Raw genomic sequence first — 18,806 nt, 5'->3', positions numbered from 1 at the left:
CAGAAAGAAAATAACTAAAGTGGGCTAAAAATTCCTTGAATAATCATTTTCAAAGAGTTGTTTCTCTTTTGATTTTTGCCACTACCACCACTTCCTTGCCCCTCCATCTGACCATTTGTAAATGGTCATGGTTATAAAGTGATAGTTGAATTAAACATTCATTTATTGGGCATAAAAATACAGAACAATAGAAACATTTGGTTTAGCATGGTTTAACTTTAAAGATAGGTTATCATTTTAGAAGGTTACAAGTAAAATATAAAGATGATTTCTCTTCACATCTTTTGGCTATCACCAGTTAGTATCTTCTGGTGGTCTGAATTATCTTTGAAGTCATCTTTGATTATCCTTCAGAACAATTACAGTCATATCTGTTTTAATTGATACTTTTTATTCTCATAGTTCTCCTTTAGTCATTGATTTAAAAGTTTCAAATATTTGGGGAGGGAAGTTGTACCTATGGTGTTCAACCCTTTGAGCAGGTGAAGAAACTATAATAGCACGAGTAAAAATCTTTTAAGCAGGATTCAGAGACTTTGTCTAGCACTTCCAAAATGCATTTAAGTTTTTCATTTACCATTAATTACTTTTATATATTCCAAGGAGCCCATTCAAACTTCTGGATATATTTGCAACTTTGAAGATTTAGAAATCAAATCTGTCTTATTGGATGAAATATTAAAGGTAAGTTTTAAAAAATGTTTTTAATCTATGAAAATGCCATGTGAAAAAAAATAGCTTGATTGGAAATGAGTAAGAGATCTTTTTTTTCTATTTAAATAGAATCCTGAACACCCTAATAAGGACTGCATAATACATTTTGATATTAGATCACTACGAGATGCTCAGGCAATTGTTAAAGAGGCAGGGATTGCAGAATCTTCTCAGTTCATTGAAGAAAATTCACATCCAAGGCTTTGGTAAAAATCTTATTTCCATTTCTTTTCCCTCCAAGCGTTTATGTATTATCAGTATAATGATTCATAATAGTAGCTTGCAGTAATTCCTATTACATTCCTAGAATAAACATTACTGGCAGAGAATATTGGACATAGAGAAATTATGGAAAAATTTTCAGAGCTATTTATTCCTCCTACCATGGATGGTTATTTTATAATGACTATCCATTATTCTATAATGGTCAGGCAGAGTTTTGCCCTCCAGTAATTTAACTTATCCTACTTAAAAAGAAAAAGAGAATAAACAAAAGGAAGGGTACAAAGTGCAGAGGTGAAAATTGGGACTAAAAAATTTCTGAGACTTTTTACAGTTTCGCGATTTTGAAGGATAAATTCAGTAGGACGAAATATGCCTCAGAAATAAGTTTGGAAGAATTATACACCCAACATTATTAGCTACTCATTACGGCATGCCACTCTCTTTTCAAATTTGACAGTTAGCTTTCACATCGCGAGAGATAGACTTCAACTATAAAGTTTAAAATAGTGAAGCTTTTCGTGGAATACTGTGATTGCCATCGCTAAGCAGGATGGTTGAAAAGTACAATCACTTTGCTTATCAACAACACACCAGGCTATCCCAGGTAGTGAAAACCCTGATCATTAAGGGAAGCAACTTCCTGCCAGCTTCCCATAATCAAGTCAGTGGGGAAGCCGGCAGCAAGTTGCAAACCCCACATGCTTCTGGGTGAGGGAGGGAGCAAGGGATATATGAGAAGGTCTGGGAGGGTGCATGAAGCTATGGTGCAGGAGTGTGAGGGTACAGCATGGATTGGGGACGGTGTGCAAGGGTACAGGGGAGGGTCAGGATGTGTGTGCAAAGGCCTCAGTGCCACTTTGATTTTCAGCCCAAGAGTTAAGAGGCTTCTATAGCCTCTCCATAACAAAGACCTCCCTTTTTACGATGCTGTAATCCCTTAATTCAGGGTATAGTCAGGGTGACTGGATGGAGCTGAGCATTTATTAGCTGGATTCCCTTCCTGATGCCTATGTGGAATTCACAGCAGATATGTTTTCTTCATGCCCTAGAAGAAAAAGATCCTTCGCTACCTAGGATTGAACTCAATCTTCCGAGTGGGAGGCTCAGAATCTTCATCAGTAAGCCAGTTGCTTCTGAAACCTCTGTATCTGGGACTGAAAATCCTCCATGGCTAAAAATCCTTCTTGGTTTTCAGCACCTCTTGGTTCTGGGGGCTGGCTGAATTGCCTGATGCCAAAATCCTCTTGGATTTCAGCGCAGAACTTTTTCAGCTAGTCCCTAAAGATAGGAGGGATCCTTTTAGAAAGTGGCAATAGCTTGTGCTCTTCCCTGTCAGCTTTCCTATTGACTTCCTGGGGAAGCCAGCAGAAGAGATTGCAAAAGATGATCACAGGACATATATCAAATGGTTGTAAGTGTGGATGCATTGCCAAGTGCCCAGATCTTTTCTTTTTTTGTAATTTTTTTGTAATTTTTTAACAAACATACCTATATAAAACCATTCTCAATCCAAATACATTGTATCGGTGGGTTGATCCCCAATCTTATGTGCAACTTGCCATAGATATTCCAATTAATTTATCTAAACTTATATTTTATCAATCTGATATGTATCTCAACACTATGATCAATTAATCTTTAATTAACTATAACATTTCATTCTCTCCCTTCAAATTGACTTTTCCAAATTAATATTATACATCTTCAATTCCATTCCCTGAAATCAATTATATAAATCAAACATTTTCCTTTATTCTAATCTTCCATTAAATCCCTTTAACATATTTTCCCTTGTAACCATTGTTTATCTTCCTGTTCTCTAATTTCTAATGTCAATTTACTCATTTCTGCACACTCCATCATTTTCCAAATAATTTCATCTTGCAATGGTAATTTTTCATTTTTCCAATTTTTAGCAAACACAATCCTAGCGGCTGTCAGTACATTTACAATCAAGTATCTCAATTCTCTACTATACGCTTCAGATATAATTCCCAGTAAAAAAAACTTCTGGCTTGAAGTCGATGTGTTTCTTTATCATCTTTTCCAACCATGTGTGGATTTTAGACCAATATCTTTTAGCTTCTACACATGTCCACCACATATGGTAGTATGAACCAGGAATCTGATGACACTTCCAACATTTTTCAGATTTATTCTTGAACATTCTGGCAATTCTTGTCGGGGGAAATGCCATCTATAAAAACATCTTATACAAATTCTCTTTGTATGCAGTAGACATTATCATTTTATAATTCTGCATCCAAAGTTTTTGCCACACCTCTAAGTCAATCCCATGTCCAAAGTTTTTCCCCCAAGCAATCATTGGCCAAGTGCCCAGATCTTAATCACATGACAGTGGAGCATTGTAATGGCCCTAAGGTTGGGGACAGGTTCATCAATCTTTTTGTTCAGACCTTCATAACTTTGAACAGTCACTGAACAAATGTTCATAAGTCAAGGACTATCTGTATTCCAAATGAAGATGATATCTATGTCGATATAAAATATGTGTACTTTATACAGGCGTCTACTGGCTGAAACAGCTCTCCAGAAACTTGATCTTCACACTGCTGAGCAAGCTTTTGTACGTTATAAAAATTACCAGGGTATTAAGTTTGTAAAACGCCTTCACAATCTCCAGAGTGAAGCACTTAGGCAAGCTGAAGTGGCAGTTTATTTTGGAAAATTTGAAGAAGCTGAAAGAATGTATTTGGACATGGATAGAAGGTAACTGCTCTAGATAAATTTAATTAAAGAGTAAAAAAAATCCCAAGTATATAATAGCATTTGAGGGAGGGAAGATATGATTTTAAAGTGATTAATTTTAAAGTGTTGAGTGCATACATAAATTACATTTCCCAAACTGGACTCCTTGGAAAGCATGAAGAAGTATTACAGAAAGGTCAAAATAGCCAATTTTTCTTGACAGGAAGTTGTTTTCAGAGGGTCCAGAGATGACTAAATAACAAAAGCAGCTTCATGTTGTTTCTCCCTTCAGGCTCTGCCCCTTTTGTACATATTTGTGACTCATGTATAGAACAAGTGGAGTTGTGGTACAACAACACAAACACTGCCATTGTCATTTACCCCCTCCCCCCACCCATTGATTATCATCTGTGTTATTTAAAACTGAATATTTTTTATAGCTTTGACATAGCTTCACAAAATTCAGAGCATTTCTGATCATCATCCAATAATTTCTAAAGCTGGTTTATATAAAACAGACCACTTGTATTGCAAATGATGCCAAAGCAAAGGAGATGAGATCTTGATTGTCCACTGAGATGAAATTTGAAACAATATTATCTTCATTTGCTACCCTTTTTTCCTCATTCAATCCTGTCTGATTCTTGGAAACTGCCTAGACAAATCGCTAAAATTTTCTTGGCAAGGTTTTTCAGAAGTCGTTTGCCCTTGCCTCCTTCCTGGGGCTGAGAGAAAGTGACTGGCCCAAGGTCATCCAACAAGCTTTGTGCCTAAGGTAGGACTAGAATTCACGGTCTCCCGGTTTCTAGTCTGATGCCCTAACGGCTACAACTAAGAGTGAATGATATTGGTTTGGTTTTGCTAAAGTTGTCTATTTGTCACATTTACAGAGATCTTGCAGTTGACCTACGAATGAAACTAGGCAATGGGTTTCGAGTAGTGCAGCTGTTGCAAACAGGCTCAGGCCATGGAGACGACAGCCTCCTTGAACAGGCACACAATGAAATTGGGGAGTACTTCGCTGATAGACAGAAATGGTATGCTTGTAACTTCCAGTTGTAACCAATTGTGATTGCAACTGACTTTTTTTGGTTTTGCAAAACAAAGGATGAAAATGGAATAGTACCATGTATTTCTCTGATTGTAATTTTAATTAAAGAAATTGTTTGCAGGAAAATAGTGCTTCTTTCTTTTGATAAACTGAAGAATAAAATGACTCTAGTGCAAAATCTGTTAAAATTCTGTTACAGAGTTATAAATAATTGGACATTTTTTTCCCAAAATCATGCCTTTGCTTGATTACACCCTGAATATTCATTACACATTTAACAATATTCACAAATCATCAGTCATTTCCCTTTTTTTTTTTACCATTGTAGGGCGAATGCGGTTCCCTACTTTGTACAAGGCAGAAACCATGAGCGTTTAGCTGAATGTTATTATATGCTGGAAGACTATCAAGCATTAGAAAATTTGGCTAACTCCCTTCCAGAAAATAACAAGTTGCTTCCAGTGAGTATAAAAACCAACTTTTTGGGATTAGTTACTGTACGCTACTTATCTTGAATGAAATCGATTAAGAGCCATAATGGCTCAGTGGTTAGAATGAAGTATTGCAAGCTAACTCTACCCATAGCTAGGAGTTCTATCCTGACAGGCTCAAAGTTGACTCAGCCTTCCATACTTCCGAGGTCGATAAAATGAGGACCCAGATTGTTGGGGGCAATATGCTGTCTCTGTAAACCGCTTAGAGAGGGCTGTAAAGCACTGTGAAGCGGTATATAAGTCTAAATGCTACTGCTAAGTTCTGGGAGAATTATTTCTGGTTACATATGCTTAGAACTGTATTCTGTATTTTATTGATTTGAGCAAGTTTTTTTTTTTATCTGAAAAAATAAATCCTTACTTCTACTACTAGTGGTCTGATTCTACTGAGGGTAACAATACTGAAGAAATAAATGGAAAGTTTAAAAACCAGGTTGTTCCTCACGTTGAAAAGGAAATCTAATAAAAAATATAATGCGGTCCAATAAAACTTACAAATGATATTTTTGTCAAAAATCAAATCCAGAAAGCACACACAGGCAGACTGATGCAGCAGGATTCATTACTTCTTTATATACATAATAATACATGAAGTAAATTTACAACAGCAGATTTCTTCCAACCTGGTAGCAGTTACAAGCAAAACACAATCAGAGCACAGCAGACTAGTTGCAGTTCAGAGTTCAGAGCAGGCAAGCCCAGACTTGTTTAGTTCTCAGCACAGAATCAGACTCAGAGCTTAAAGCTGCAGGGCTAAGCCACGCCCAGACTTCTTATTTAAGTTTCTGTTTCTAAACAGTCCCCATTGGCTGAGTTAGTTGCTATGCCTATTCATTGGCTGACCTTGTTAGCATGTCTCCATTCCAGCTCATGAATATTCTGACAATTTTTTGTCCTATATGACCTTTAGAACAAAAATAACATCAGTCATACACATTTTTAAGATCGAATACCTAAAGGGGCTGCAATTGTGAAATGCTCTCTGTACGTAATAAAGCAAAAGCAGCATAGCACAGGCTATATTTTAAATTTATAAAACTTGATATATTTATGTTAACTTGATATACTTCTATAAGTATATCAAAAAATATAAAGAGTAAAATACCGGAAACGATGGAAATAATAATTCTCCTGATTAATCTTGGTTACTAGAATATCACATTTTGTATTTCTCTCATCCCAAATGAGTTTCTTTGCTGGCACCTGCCACATTCAGTTTGTTAGAAATTAAGGAGTTTTGATACCTTATGCTGCTACTCTTCTAGAATGTAATAATACCTTTCCATATATTTTAGGATATAAGCCATAAATTTGTTACTGTGGGAATGTGTGAACAAGCTGTAGCTGCCTTTCTGAAATGTAACAGACCAAAGGATGCAGTAGATGTCTGTGTAAATCTCAACCAGGTAAAAATATAAGTGTAATATAGGAGACATTGTTTGGGGGAGCTTATCCATATTAATTTAATGGTTGATTTCAATATAGCTTCCCTTGCAGCTTCAACTGGCAGATAAGAGATTGAATATATAAGAGAATATAACAACCTAGGGATTTATGTGTTTTCATATTCTGTGTCTCTAATGGCCAGATCAGAAATGAGATGAGAAATATATAATCAATTCTCTTACTGTCTAAAAGCATATTTGGAAACACAGGGACCAGTTTGAGAAGCTTAAAGATTTTTTCATGGGCCAATCCCCAAATATCAAACATACACTCCATCTATTTTTCAGGGGAATACACCGGTTCTCAAACAATTAACACCGGTGGGAATTAATTCTCTTCTTCCATGGTTCCATTCAAAAGTTCTTGCACAACTAATTTTAGAAACATAATAGAGGTCCAATCTAGGTATCCTTTGTCTCACATAGTTTGGCTACTTGTTTAAAATATGTTGTTGTGGGTGGGGAGAAAAGATACCGCAGTTAAACTATGGAAGGGTAATCCATGGATATACAACCTCGTGCCTCCATCCCATTTGCAGCCTCAAAAACACCATCTGAATCAGTGGGAACAAAATATTTGATTAACCTCAATTTTTGTGGAGGTTGGAAGAATATAAAGGAAAAAGGACCCATTTTGCTGTCTAAATAACCCTAAAAAGCCGTCTCCAAGAGGGCTTTTTACCAAGTATGCTTGGTTCGCCAGTTGCGCCCCTTCCTTGACCGGGATGCCTTATGCACGGTCACTCATGCTCTTGTCACTTCCCGTTTGGATTATTGCAATGCTCTCTACATGGGGCTGCCCTTGAAGTGCACCCGGAGGCTGCAGCTAGTCCAGAATGCAGCTGCGCGGGTAATAGTGGGAGCAACTCGTTGCTCCCATGTAACACCAATCCTGCGCAGTTTGCACTGGCTTCCTGTGGTCTTTCGGGTGCGCTTTAAGATTCTGGTTACCACCTTTAAAGCGCTCCATGGCTTAGGGCCCGGGTACTTACGGGACCGCCTGCTGTTACCCTATGCCTCCCACCGACCCGTACGCTCACACAGAGAGGGCCTTCTCAGGGTGCCGTCCGCCAGACAATGTCGGCTGGCGGCCCCCAGGGGTAGGGCCTTCTCTGTTGGAGCTCATACACTTTGGAATGAACTTCCCCCTGGCTTACGTCAAGTGCCTGATCTTCGGACTTTTCGCTGTGAGCTGAAAACGCACCTATTTATTCAAGCGGGACTGGCTTAGATGTTTTATTAAATTTTAACTGGGGCTATTTATATTTTAGGGTTTTAAACTGTTTTAAATCCTGGCCATCTTGTAATATGTTTTGTTTTAGTCTTGGTTTAAAGTGTATATTGTGGGTTTTTATTTGGCTGTACACCGCCCTGAGTCCTTCGGGAGAAGGGCGGTATAAAAATCGAATAAAATAAATAAATAAATAAATAAATAAACTTGGGCTTTCTCCCCCCATTTGGTGGGGAATGCTAAGGGACAAAATGTTTAAAGAACCAATTTTACCTCTTAAAAACTCTTATCTCCCTAAATGATAAAATGGTTGAAATTTAATTATTGTATCAACTATATCCCTGCTTCCCTTTATGACAAAAAATATTACCTTCAAAAGTAAGTACTACAGCAAGTACTATAATGCTAGGTGAATAGACAAATATTAAAAAATGGAGATTACAGCTGTAGCTGGAATTACATTGGTGGTTAGGAAAAAGATTAATGCAATAGCAACACAAATATATATTGATTCTCATGGGCATTTTATTATTATTAAACTTCTTTTCTTGAAGCAGCCCATTTCTCTCCTTTTGAGAATCTCAATTATTTTATCCAACTATAGCTGTGTTGGTTTTTCATTTCCTTTCAACTCATTCTTTCTTCTGTATATTTATTTTGCAATTCAATCTTCATTCATTCTCACTATATGCCTAGACTATCTTAATGTATTTATTTTGTACTGGGACACACACTGTCTCTCTCTCTCTCTCTCTCTCTCTCTCTCTCTCTCACACACACACACACACACACACACACACACACACACACACACACACATACACAAAATACACACGTTCTTTCGCTCTGGGTATGTTTTCCACAGTCACTACTTTCATCTTACTGTTACATTTTTCCTAGCTTACCAAATTCTGAGTTTCACATAAAACAATGGAGAGAAGCAGGCTGTTATATACAACCTTTTCCCCTCCTTCTGATAAACATTCTTTCTACAGGCATTTAGTAAACATTCTGCAAACACAAATTAATTCATGGTGATCATGGTAATACAGGTGATCCTTGGATTATTTCCATTCGCTCAGTGACTGTTCAAAATTACGATAGTGTTAAACTAAGGAGATTTACTAGTCCTCAAAGTTCTGGTTGCCCCAGCATCCCTACAATATGATTAAAAGCTGAGTGTCAGTTTCCATCATTCCCTGCCAACTTCCCACAAGCAGATTCAGTGGTGAAGCCAGCAGGAAGTCGGAATTCATGGTCATGGATAGTCCTTACCTAATGACAACAATTGGAACTGTGAGAATTGCTCTCACTAAACAATAGTCATGTGACATTGTGCTTTATGACCAGTTTACTTAGTAATTCCAGTCCCAATTGCTGTTGTAATCCGAGGACTACCTATCCTCTATATTTGCCATTGATATGTTTTATAAAGGCTAAAGCCTTTGATTGTATGGATCACAACAAATTGTGGCAAGTTCTTAAAGAGATGGGAATACCAGACCATCTTATTTGTCTCTTGAGAAACCTGTATGCGGATCAAGAAGCAACAGTGAGAACTGGACATGGAACCACTGATTGGCTCAAAATTGGGAAAGGAGTCCGGCAAGTTTGTATACTGTCGCCCTGCCAGCTTAACTTATATGCAGAGCACATCATGAGAAAGGTGGGCTAAATGAATCAAAAGTTGGAATTAAGATTGCTGGAAGAAATATTAACAACCTCAGATACACAGATGATACCACTCTAATGGCAGAAAGTGAAGAGGAGCCTCTTGTTGTGGGTGAAGAAGGAGCATGCAAAAGTTGGCTTGAAATTCAACATTAAAAAAACTAAGATCATGGCATCCGGCCCTCTCAATTCCTGGCAAATAGATGGGGAAGAAATGGAGGTAGTGACAGATTTTATTATCCTGGGCTCCAGGGAAGAAGAGAAGGGGACTGCAGCCAAGAAATTAAAAGGCGCTTGCTCCTGGGGAGGAAAGCTATGGCAAATCTAGACAGCGTATTAAAAAGCAGAGACATTACCCTGCCAAAAAAAGTGCATATAGTCAAGACTATGGTTTTCCCAGTTGCAATGTATGGCTGTGAAAGTTGGACCATAAAAAAGTCTGAGCGCCGAAGAAGTAAACTATCAAACTACCTTTGAACTCTGGAGAAGATTCCTGCGAGTCCCTTGGAATGCAAGGCGATCAAACCAGTCAGTCCTAGAGGAGATCAACCCTGACTGCTCTTTAGAAGGCCAAATCCTGAAGATGAAACTCAAATACTTTGGCCACCTAATGAGAAAGAAGGACTCACTGGAGAAGAGTCTAATGCTGGGAAAGATTGAGGGCAAAAGAAGAAGGGGACGACAGAGAACGAGGTGGCTGGATGGAGTCACTGAAGCAGTAGGCATGAGTTTAAATGGACTTCAGAGGATGGTAGGGGACAAGAAGGCCTGGAGGAACCTTGTCCATGGGGTCGCAATGGGTCGGACATAACTTCACAACTAACAACGAATGTTTTATAATTGGTCACTCCATTTTCCTGTCAGACTAAAAGTTAATTTTCAAATCCATACTCTTCGTTGCATCTAACATTTGACTAACAACATGGCATTGTTTGCATTCAATATGTTCATTCATGTCCCTGATAAATATATCTTTAATATTACCATAATCATTTATTAAACATTTATACATAAATGCATTTAACTACTGAAGAAATATCACACACATTTGTCTTATTTTCTGCTCCAGATTGAACCATTCCTTAGGCTTTCCACATGTATAAGAGTAGTACAATAGTATACTGTAGTACTCTTAATCAGTCAGTAAGGAACTACCAGTCCATATTCTCACAAAACATTCTGTAATAAAAGCCTATTCTGTTTATTGTGTTTTCTCTAATCCAACAATAAATGTACAATAAACTTATTTTCAATAGAAGAGAATATCTGTAGCTCATGGTTTAGTAATGGAGTCCATGTAACAAACTCAGATAACACTAAGGCCTGCAAAATTTCAAGATCATCCATCTCTCTGTGATTTCAATTGTTATTTTTGAGGTTTTAGATTAAAAACTCAATTCTAGTTTCAGTGATACAAATAGTGAATTAGAGATAGTCCTCAAATTATGACTGCAACTGGCTCCAGAATTTCTGTCATAAGTTGTGATAGTCATAAGTGGAGGGATCCACAGCAGCGGGCCCAATTTTACAGCTTTTTCTTTTAATAGTTGTTAAGCAAATCACACAGTAAGTCTGAATTCATTCTCTCAGATGGGCACTTTTTGTCAGAAACTAGCCAAAAATACTGGAAACCAGCAAAAAACTTTACAAATTATGGTCATGTGACTATGGGACTCCAGTCATAAATGTGAACCAGCTGCCAAATACCCAAAATGTGATGATGTGACTCTGTGTGTGTGTATGTGTGATTTTTTATGATGGGAGGAAGTGCTTTACAGTCCGCAAAGCACCCTGTTGTAACTCCAAATGGTTATTAAATCGAGGACTACCTATATGCTACTTAAACTGTCACCTTATCACAAAAGGCAGATTTTTTCCATTTAAAATACCGTTTAGTAAATCTTCTTGTAATTCCATGACATCTTGTTATCTTAAGAAGCCATGTAAAAGGACATAACAATACTTTTAAGTCTTATAGGTTGACTCAGCCTTCCATCCTTCCGAGGTGGGTAAAATGAGGACTCAGATTGTTGGGGGCAGTAGGCTGACTCTGTAAACTGCTTAGAGAGGGCTGTACAGTACTGTGAATATAACCCTTAAGTGCTATTGCTACAGAACATGTTTATTTATCCCTACTTTCCCACAACTCTGAGAACTGTTCCACAAGTTTGCAGCCCTAATATATCCCTACAAAATGAAATGTACCCATGACCTAGTAATCTTAAAGTCCCCTAGATTACTTTCCCTGATAAGAGAGTACATTTATTTAAGACTTGCTCCTAAATTTAAATTTGAATTGATTAATGGTTGTTGCTTTTTCTTCTAGTGGAGTAAAGCTGTTGAACTAGCTAAGGAACACAACATGAAAGAGATTGGTTCTCTTCTTGCTAGATATGCGTCTCAGTTATTGGAAAAGAATAAACCTCTTGATGCCGTTGAACTATATCGTAAAGCCAATTATTTCTTTGACGCTGCAAAACTTATGTTCAAGGTACTGTCGTTAAGGGATATCTGGACAAAAAAGGGAGAAATGGAGTAAACAGTGATGTTTTAAAAATATCTCATGGAATAGATTCTTTTTTGCTGCAGAAGATTTAGGGCAGATTTTGGCAGATACAAAAATCTATGGTATATTACGGAGCATTGACAGTTTTTATTCATGGTAGATTTTTTATTTTGGCATTGATGCTTCTATTATTAGAAATACAGTAAATATACACATTTCTCTTGTCATACTACCTGTGTTTCCCTGAAAATAAGACCCTATCTTATATTTTTTTTGAACCCTGAAATAAGCGCTTGGCCTTATTTTCAGGGAGTTCTTATTATTTTGGGGCTCATAGAGCAAGATGGGGCTCCTCTTGCTGTCTTACCTGATTTCCAACTCTGCATTTAAATATTTTCGGGGAGGGCTTATTTTCGGGGGGAGGGTTAGTTTAGCACATGCACTCAAAAGCCCGATTGGGCTTATTATCAGGGGATGTCTTATTTTGGAAGAAACAGGGTATATATTTTATCTATATAAGCCTTTGCAGGCTTAAAGGAGATTTGATGCATATCAATAGCATCTATCGGTTTGTTCAGCAGTAGTTTTATTGAACTAGAAGCTGCTTTTACATCTTGTTTTTTCCTATATTCTTCTGAGACACCAAGCCATGAGCATAAAGACTAACCACATGTGATATTTTTGACATACAGTTTTTTGGATGAAAGTTTATGAATATACCTTTAATGTTGTATGCCTGTGATATTAAACTTGATTCAATTTACCTTTCATATACAAATTAACATTTGGTTCCTAACTAAAAAAATAAGTACAGATGTTTTTCACTCCATCCAAAGATATCCATAATATGCCTATTTTTCCATTCTGCAATAGCGTTTGTTATTGGTCATATTCAATTTAAGAATGCAAAAAAGACTTTTATTAAAAAATCCTTTGCTTCCAGGCAAGAGAGAAAATTATTAACGGGAGAACAGTTTGGAATATTGTCAAGTTTTTCACAAATGTCTGCGTAGGATATAAATCTATTTACTGTGCAAAATACTTTCACGGTCTTAGTTTTGTATATGGCACTGTAATTAGAAAATAAATCTAATTTGTAATGTTTTCCTTTTTGCAGATTGCAGATGAAGAAGCTAAAAAAAGAACCAAACCTTTACGGGTTAAAAAGCTATATGTCATGTCGGCTTTACTTGTTGAACAATACCATGAACAAATAAAAAATTCGCAGAGAGAAAAAGTCAAAGGAAAGACTTCAGAGGTAAAATTTCAGAAAGCTTCATCATCTCTGGTGTGACTGCAAGGAAATAGAACAGTGAAGTATTTCCATAACGTGACAACTCACATTTCCTATCAATATTATCCAAAAATATTTAGAATACCCTTTGGAAAAATGGTTTTACAAATGTATCAGGTCAAACTTATATGTCAAAATAGGATAGATTCCTCACCATAAGCATTTTGGAGTGAGAAGTTGGTATCTGCAAGATGCTGGACACAACATTACAGACCATGCCCTGCCCCTTTTTTGCATGTTTGTGATAACTGATGCACAATCAAAACACTTACTCCATGCTCACCATCTTGCAGAAGCTACTGCTGTTCCTCAGGCAGTTTTCCTTTGTTTACATCTTCCATTAAAAAAAAGAAAAATCGTGGAACGTCTAATGACACTTCTCCCTTAAGAAAAATTCTAATTAGTAGGAGGAAGACCTTGGGTGAAACAGCTTCTTGGTCCCTTTTATTGACATTTGATTGGATACAATATGGCCTCCCGCTTCTGAAATGAATAGGTTCTGTGCATCGGACCATTATGCAAGTACATAGAGCTGTGGTGGCATAGTCATTACAATGCAGGCGACTTCTGCTGACTGCCAGCACTTTGGCAGTTTGATTCTCACCAGCTGCAGGTTGACTCAGCCTTCCATCCTCCCGAGGTGGGTAAAATGAGGACCCAGATTGTTGGGGGCAATAGGCTGACTCTGTAAACCGCCTAGAGAGGGCTGTACAGCACTGTGAAGCGGGTATTTAAGTCTGCTATTGCTATTGCTAACTATGTTTGGTTTTTATGATGAATCTGTAATTTAAGATATAAACATGGGCTTACTTCCCTTTAAAAGCTTTTTCTGTTTATACTTCATTGGCTTACAACCTAACATTGTTATATATCACGAATTGCATTATTACAATGCATGAAATGCACGCTAACTTAATGTAAATAACAGGCATGTTATCGCTTGTTTACTTCCTTTTATTACATCTTTTATGCCAGGCTACTTCAGCCCTAGCTGGCTTGCTAGAAGAAGATGTTCTCTCCACAGACAGTCGCCTGATCGATAATGCTTGGCGAGGAGCTGAGGCTTACCATTTTTTCATACTTGCCCAAAGGCAGCTGTATGAAGGTTATGTGGATACAGCAATGAAAACAGGTACGGTGATGCCTTTTTTTCACTTTGGATTCATGGGGCAATTTTTGTGTTACGTATGCAGCCCTTAAGCAAATGTTTTCAATGTTGCTATTCTGTATATCTGGAGAAATTCTTTCCTCAGAAGAAACACTACTAAAATTGCTAAAGATCTAAAACTCCTAGCCTGAATCATTTATGGCTATTGACTACTTAAGTAGTCAACTATTGTATTCTGGATGTTGAACATATTTCTTCCAGTTTTGGGATTTAGTATAGATCTTAAGAGTTTTCTTCTACGCAGATCTTTCCTGTTGCTTGTATTAAGCCACTTCATACTGTGGATCACAACAATTGGGTGCCAGCCAATGGTTTCAATACATTAACATAGGAGTACTTATGTAAGAAAACTGCTTATTTAATTTAATAGATGGATATGTTCTAAATCTATTGCTTTCTACGTTAACAGCTCTTCACTTGAGGGATTACGAAGACATTATTCCTGCAGTAGAAATCTATTCCCTATTGGCTCTGTGTGCGTGCGCTAACAGAGCATTCGGTACCTGTTCAAAAGCCTTTGTTAAACTGGAATCTTTAGAAAATCTTAATCCTGACCAGAAGCAGCAATATGAAGAGCTTGCCCTGCAAATATTCACAAAACACTATCCTAAAGATAGCAAAAAGTCAGACTTGGATGGTCTTCTTGAAGAGTAAGCACGGTACTCTTTCTTGTAGTTACAGTATGATATCCTGAGTTTGATGGAAATCAGTGGTGCAGCAGAAAGAAATACTGTAGGTGATACATATTCCCTTTCTCTCAGCAGTTCTGTCTGTTCCCAAAATCTATTTGGATTAAGGGAGAAAAACATAGGAAAAGGGAGGGAAGAGGATTTCCCCTTTGCAAAAGCCTTCATACAGTGTTGAAAAGTGTTCTTTATATAGGTTGATCCTCATTTAGCAACCATTCACAGTTATGACAGGGATGAAAAAGTAACTTTGCGACCCAACCCTTGTATCGATAACCTTCACAAGTCTGTAAAGCAAAGGGAAGCTGAAGTGAAGTTCATAAACTCAGTTGGAGTTTCACTTAGTAATCACTTCCCTTCCTGATTGAGGTGCCAGCCCCAATTATGGTTATTAAATGAGGACTACCTGCACACCTCATTTTTAATGTATTTTTTTGTTTTTAAAATAGTGATGGGGGGAAAATGAAAAAAAAACCCAAATATGCAAAAATAAAAATACATACATTTTAAAAGTGAAGTAAACTGCAACAATGGAAAAAGTACAGTGTAGAATTTTAACAGTAAATAGTTACAATTCTATATTTCTGATACTTTTATATAACTGGCCTGCTCTTTCAGCTTACTGTACTTTGTATAAATGGGTTCTATGTTTTATTATACTTGTTCATAATTGTTAATACAAAATCTATATCATTTATTGGTGACAAATGCAGTTGGGTCCACAATCCATTGAGTAAAAGGGTCGTATATTGACTTTTCCAATACTGCAATATTGGTCATTTGGCCATTGTAAAGGCATGAAGAATCCATTTAAGTTGTCCAGTTGTTAAATTCTGAGTACTAGATATGCTGTTCAAAAGAATACTATCATCTGGACATTTTAGATTTTGTCCCACAATCACATTTAAACAGCCCACTAATTTTCCCCAAAACATCCAATCAAAAGTGCTATCTTTGTGTATTCCAATGTTGCCTGATTCAGAAAATTAACACTAATTGTTGTCTTCCGTTATTTAATCCTTGATGACAGGTAAGCATATGATACAGCTCTAGATTTGGAAAACCAAATCCTCGTTCATGGCAATTGCACTTTCTGTAAAGATAGTCTCAGACTTGAAGACCTCCATAGTAATTTTCTAAACAAAGAATTTGTTTCCTGGAAATATTTGTCACATATATAAATGGGAATTCCTCTCAGAAGATAAATTAATCTAGGAATAATACTCATTTTGAGGACATTTGTTTTACCTTGACACTACAATTATTTTAAAAATAACTGTATTGTAATTCAAGCTTTTTCTTTTTTAACCAGTCATATCTGTTGCATGCTGACGAAATGTTTGTAATCCACACTTCTAATCTTAAATTTGAATGGATGGCTAGTATAGTTCTATTAACCTTGACATCTTGTGATACTGTTTTTCTTCCTTGTCTTTTATAGGGGAGAAGGAAAGCTTCCAACCTGTGTTGCTACAGGAAGGCCCATTACAGAATATCAGTTTTGGATGTGCAATAAATGCAAGCACTGTGTCCAAGCTCAAGAAATCAGCAACTATAATTTCTGCCCATTCTGTCACAGTTCAGTGGCCTATTAAATTATGCAGGTGAAAGCAACCATTGTGTCCATTAATGTAAGTATTTGCTCATGTTGGAACTGGAATGGGGAGAATTCCCCTCAGAATAGCTTTTGTTACATCCTCAAAAGTTGTCCCAGGCGACCTACACTTTGGGAAGCAAGGGACAACTACAGGGAGGAAAGGAAGAAGGAAAAAGAAATGGATCCTGATGTGTCTTTATGCATTAATTAGAAATATACATGGTCTGAAGTACTGAAGGGAGTTACAAAAAAGAATAATCACCCATACAAGAGCAATTAAATCCATCCACTCTTATTAAAAAAAAAACTAATTTGAATCCAGCTTTAAAAGAGCCAACCAGGGAAGGTTGTGGGTTTTTTTTAAGTGAAAATAAAGATTTGATATAAACAAATATTTGCTTTCTGAATTTATTTTTTGCAGGGCTTTGCCTTTGCAGTGTTTCTTTGCATGAGTCATATTCTATAAGTGGAGCATTTTTTGAAAGATTGCGGGAAAGGTAGAGACGGATTTTAGTGGGAAAGGACTGCCATTAATAGTTTTGACCAAACAGCAAAAGTCATGATTACTTTTTATACTGAAGTGCAGAATAATATATCTATAAAATAAATATAGATATGCCACTTCTTCAGCTCTTCACTGAAAGGATATCAGTTTAGTCTACATTTTTTAAATATGGGTATGTGACCCAAATAAAATGCATGGGTTGGTTATTGCCAACACTTGGAAGTGCTCTCAAAATATTACAATCTCTCTGATCAGCTGTTTAGGCATTGATGGCAGAAGTCCAAGCCTTCTGAAATAGCTTACATTTTACATACAGGGTTCTCGGTCAAATTCAAGGCATGGGCTCTTGTGGGAAAAGGCTGGGAGAGATCTGTAACAAGAGGAAATGCTTGATTCAGAATATTTAATGCCTATTAACTCTTTTGCTCTCTTTTTCCTGCTCTGACCTTCCTTCAGCACTTTGCTTTTTTCATAACATTATCTCTAAAAGCAGCAAAGAATTTTGCAATATTAACTACTGGAGTAAAACAGCATAGCTAACAGAAGTTTTGTATTAAAACTGACTTAAATTCTTGATTATTTGAATGTTTAATAGAAACACATTTCTTATATGGAAAAGATGATACATTTGTACATAACTACTTGTTTCAGAATTTTATGTTCGTTGCATTATATGAGAAAAGAATTGTTTCTTTTTTACGCAATATTTAGATAACCTACCTTTCTTTTCTGTAATGATATTGAAATACACTGTTCAAAGAAATCAATATATTTTTCCATGAAGGAGGAACAACTGTAAATGTAGAAAACTAAATAATAAAATACATAAATAAAAATAAAAAGTGATATGGACAAATACATGGTTTATTACATAAAATATCGTTACCTATCCTGGAAATAATTGATTTAAAAATTAAAATAATTTCCAGATATATTCTGAATTTGCTTTTCTGTTTGTATGTTCATTTCATGGTTCATGTTCATTTCAAATTCATTTTTCAATAAATTAAACTTAAATCAATGATCAATACAATCAATGAATGTTTTAATGGAAGATAGAAATTCCTGTGTATGTCTTCCACTATGTAAATTACCCCAGATTACACGTTATTGAGCAATATATAACCACTGAAAATCAATTACTATTCAAACTCTCTAACAGTCTACAGCAGTCCTAGCACAATTTCTACATTAATAATGTTAAGTGTTTGGGGTATAAATTTTGTGGAAATACATAGTTATGTCTGCATACACTGCAGACATGGTAGGAATAAGCTCCTGACGATGGGGACAGAAATTACTCAAAGGTTGGGAATTTCTTTTAATGAAAACCAAAAAGAAATCAATTTAGCTACTGTGCATTAGTGGTGAACTTTTAAGATGAGCAAGGTCATTAAAAGCTAAATGGAAAGCTTAGGAACCTAAAATGGGATTGTATAGAGAAGAAGATGAAAGAACAATGATATTTTTATACAAGTCATGACCACTGCATTGTACTAGTTTTAATATT

General features: G+C 36.5%; 1 protein-coding gene across 1 annotated transcript in view; it reads left to right on the top strand.

Annotated features, from left to right (window-relative positions):
* Positions 1–18,211, top strand: part of WDR35 (WD repeat domain 35) — a 43,923-nt gene extending 25,712 nt beyond the window's left edge. Inside the window, exons 17-27 of the mRNA XM_058179171.1 lie at positions 604–684; positions 784–920; positions 3,466–3,669; positions 4,539–4,685; positions 5,028–5,160; positions 6,489–6,599; positions 11,867–12,031; positions 13,164–13,304; positions 14,316–14,472; positions 14,918–15,158; positions 16,636–18,211. Of these exons, the coding sequence (XP_058035154.1) occupies positions 604–684; positions 784–920; positions 3,466–3,669; positions 4,539–4,685; positions 5,028–5,160; positions 6,489–6,599; positions 11,867–12,031; positions 13,164–13,304; positions 14,316–14,472; positions 14,918–15,158; positions 16,636–16,789 (1,671 nt within the window). The 3' untranslated portion in view covers positions 16,790–18,211. The remainder of the gene's footprint in view (positions 1–603; positions 685–783; positions 921–3,465; positions 3,670–4,538; positions 4,686–5,027; positions 5,161–6,488; positions 6,600–11,866; positions 12,032–13,163; positions 13,305–14,315; positions 14,473–14,917; positions 15,159–16,635) is intronic.
* The last annotated feature ends 595 nt before the right edge of the window (positions 18,212–18,806 follow it).

The sequence above is a fragment of the Ahaetulla prasina genome, chromosome 1, assembly GCF_028640845.1.
Source record: "Ahaetulla prasina isolate Xishuangbanna chromosome 1, ASM2864084v1, whole genome shotgun sequence".
Taxonomy (NCBI): Eukaryota; Metazoa; Chordata; class Lepidosauria; order Squamata; family Colubridae; genus Ahaetulla; species Ahaetulla prasina.
The sequence above is the reverse complement of the archived record's forward strand: the minus strand, read 5'-3'. Positions and strand labels throughout refer to the sequence as shown.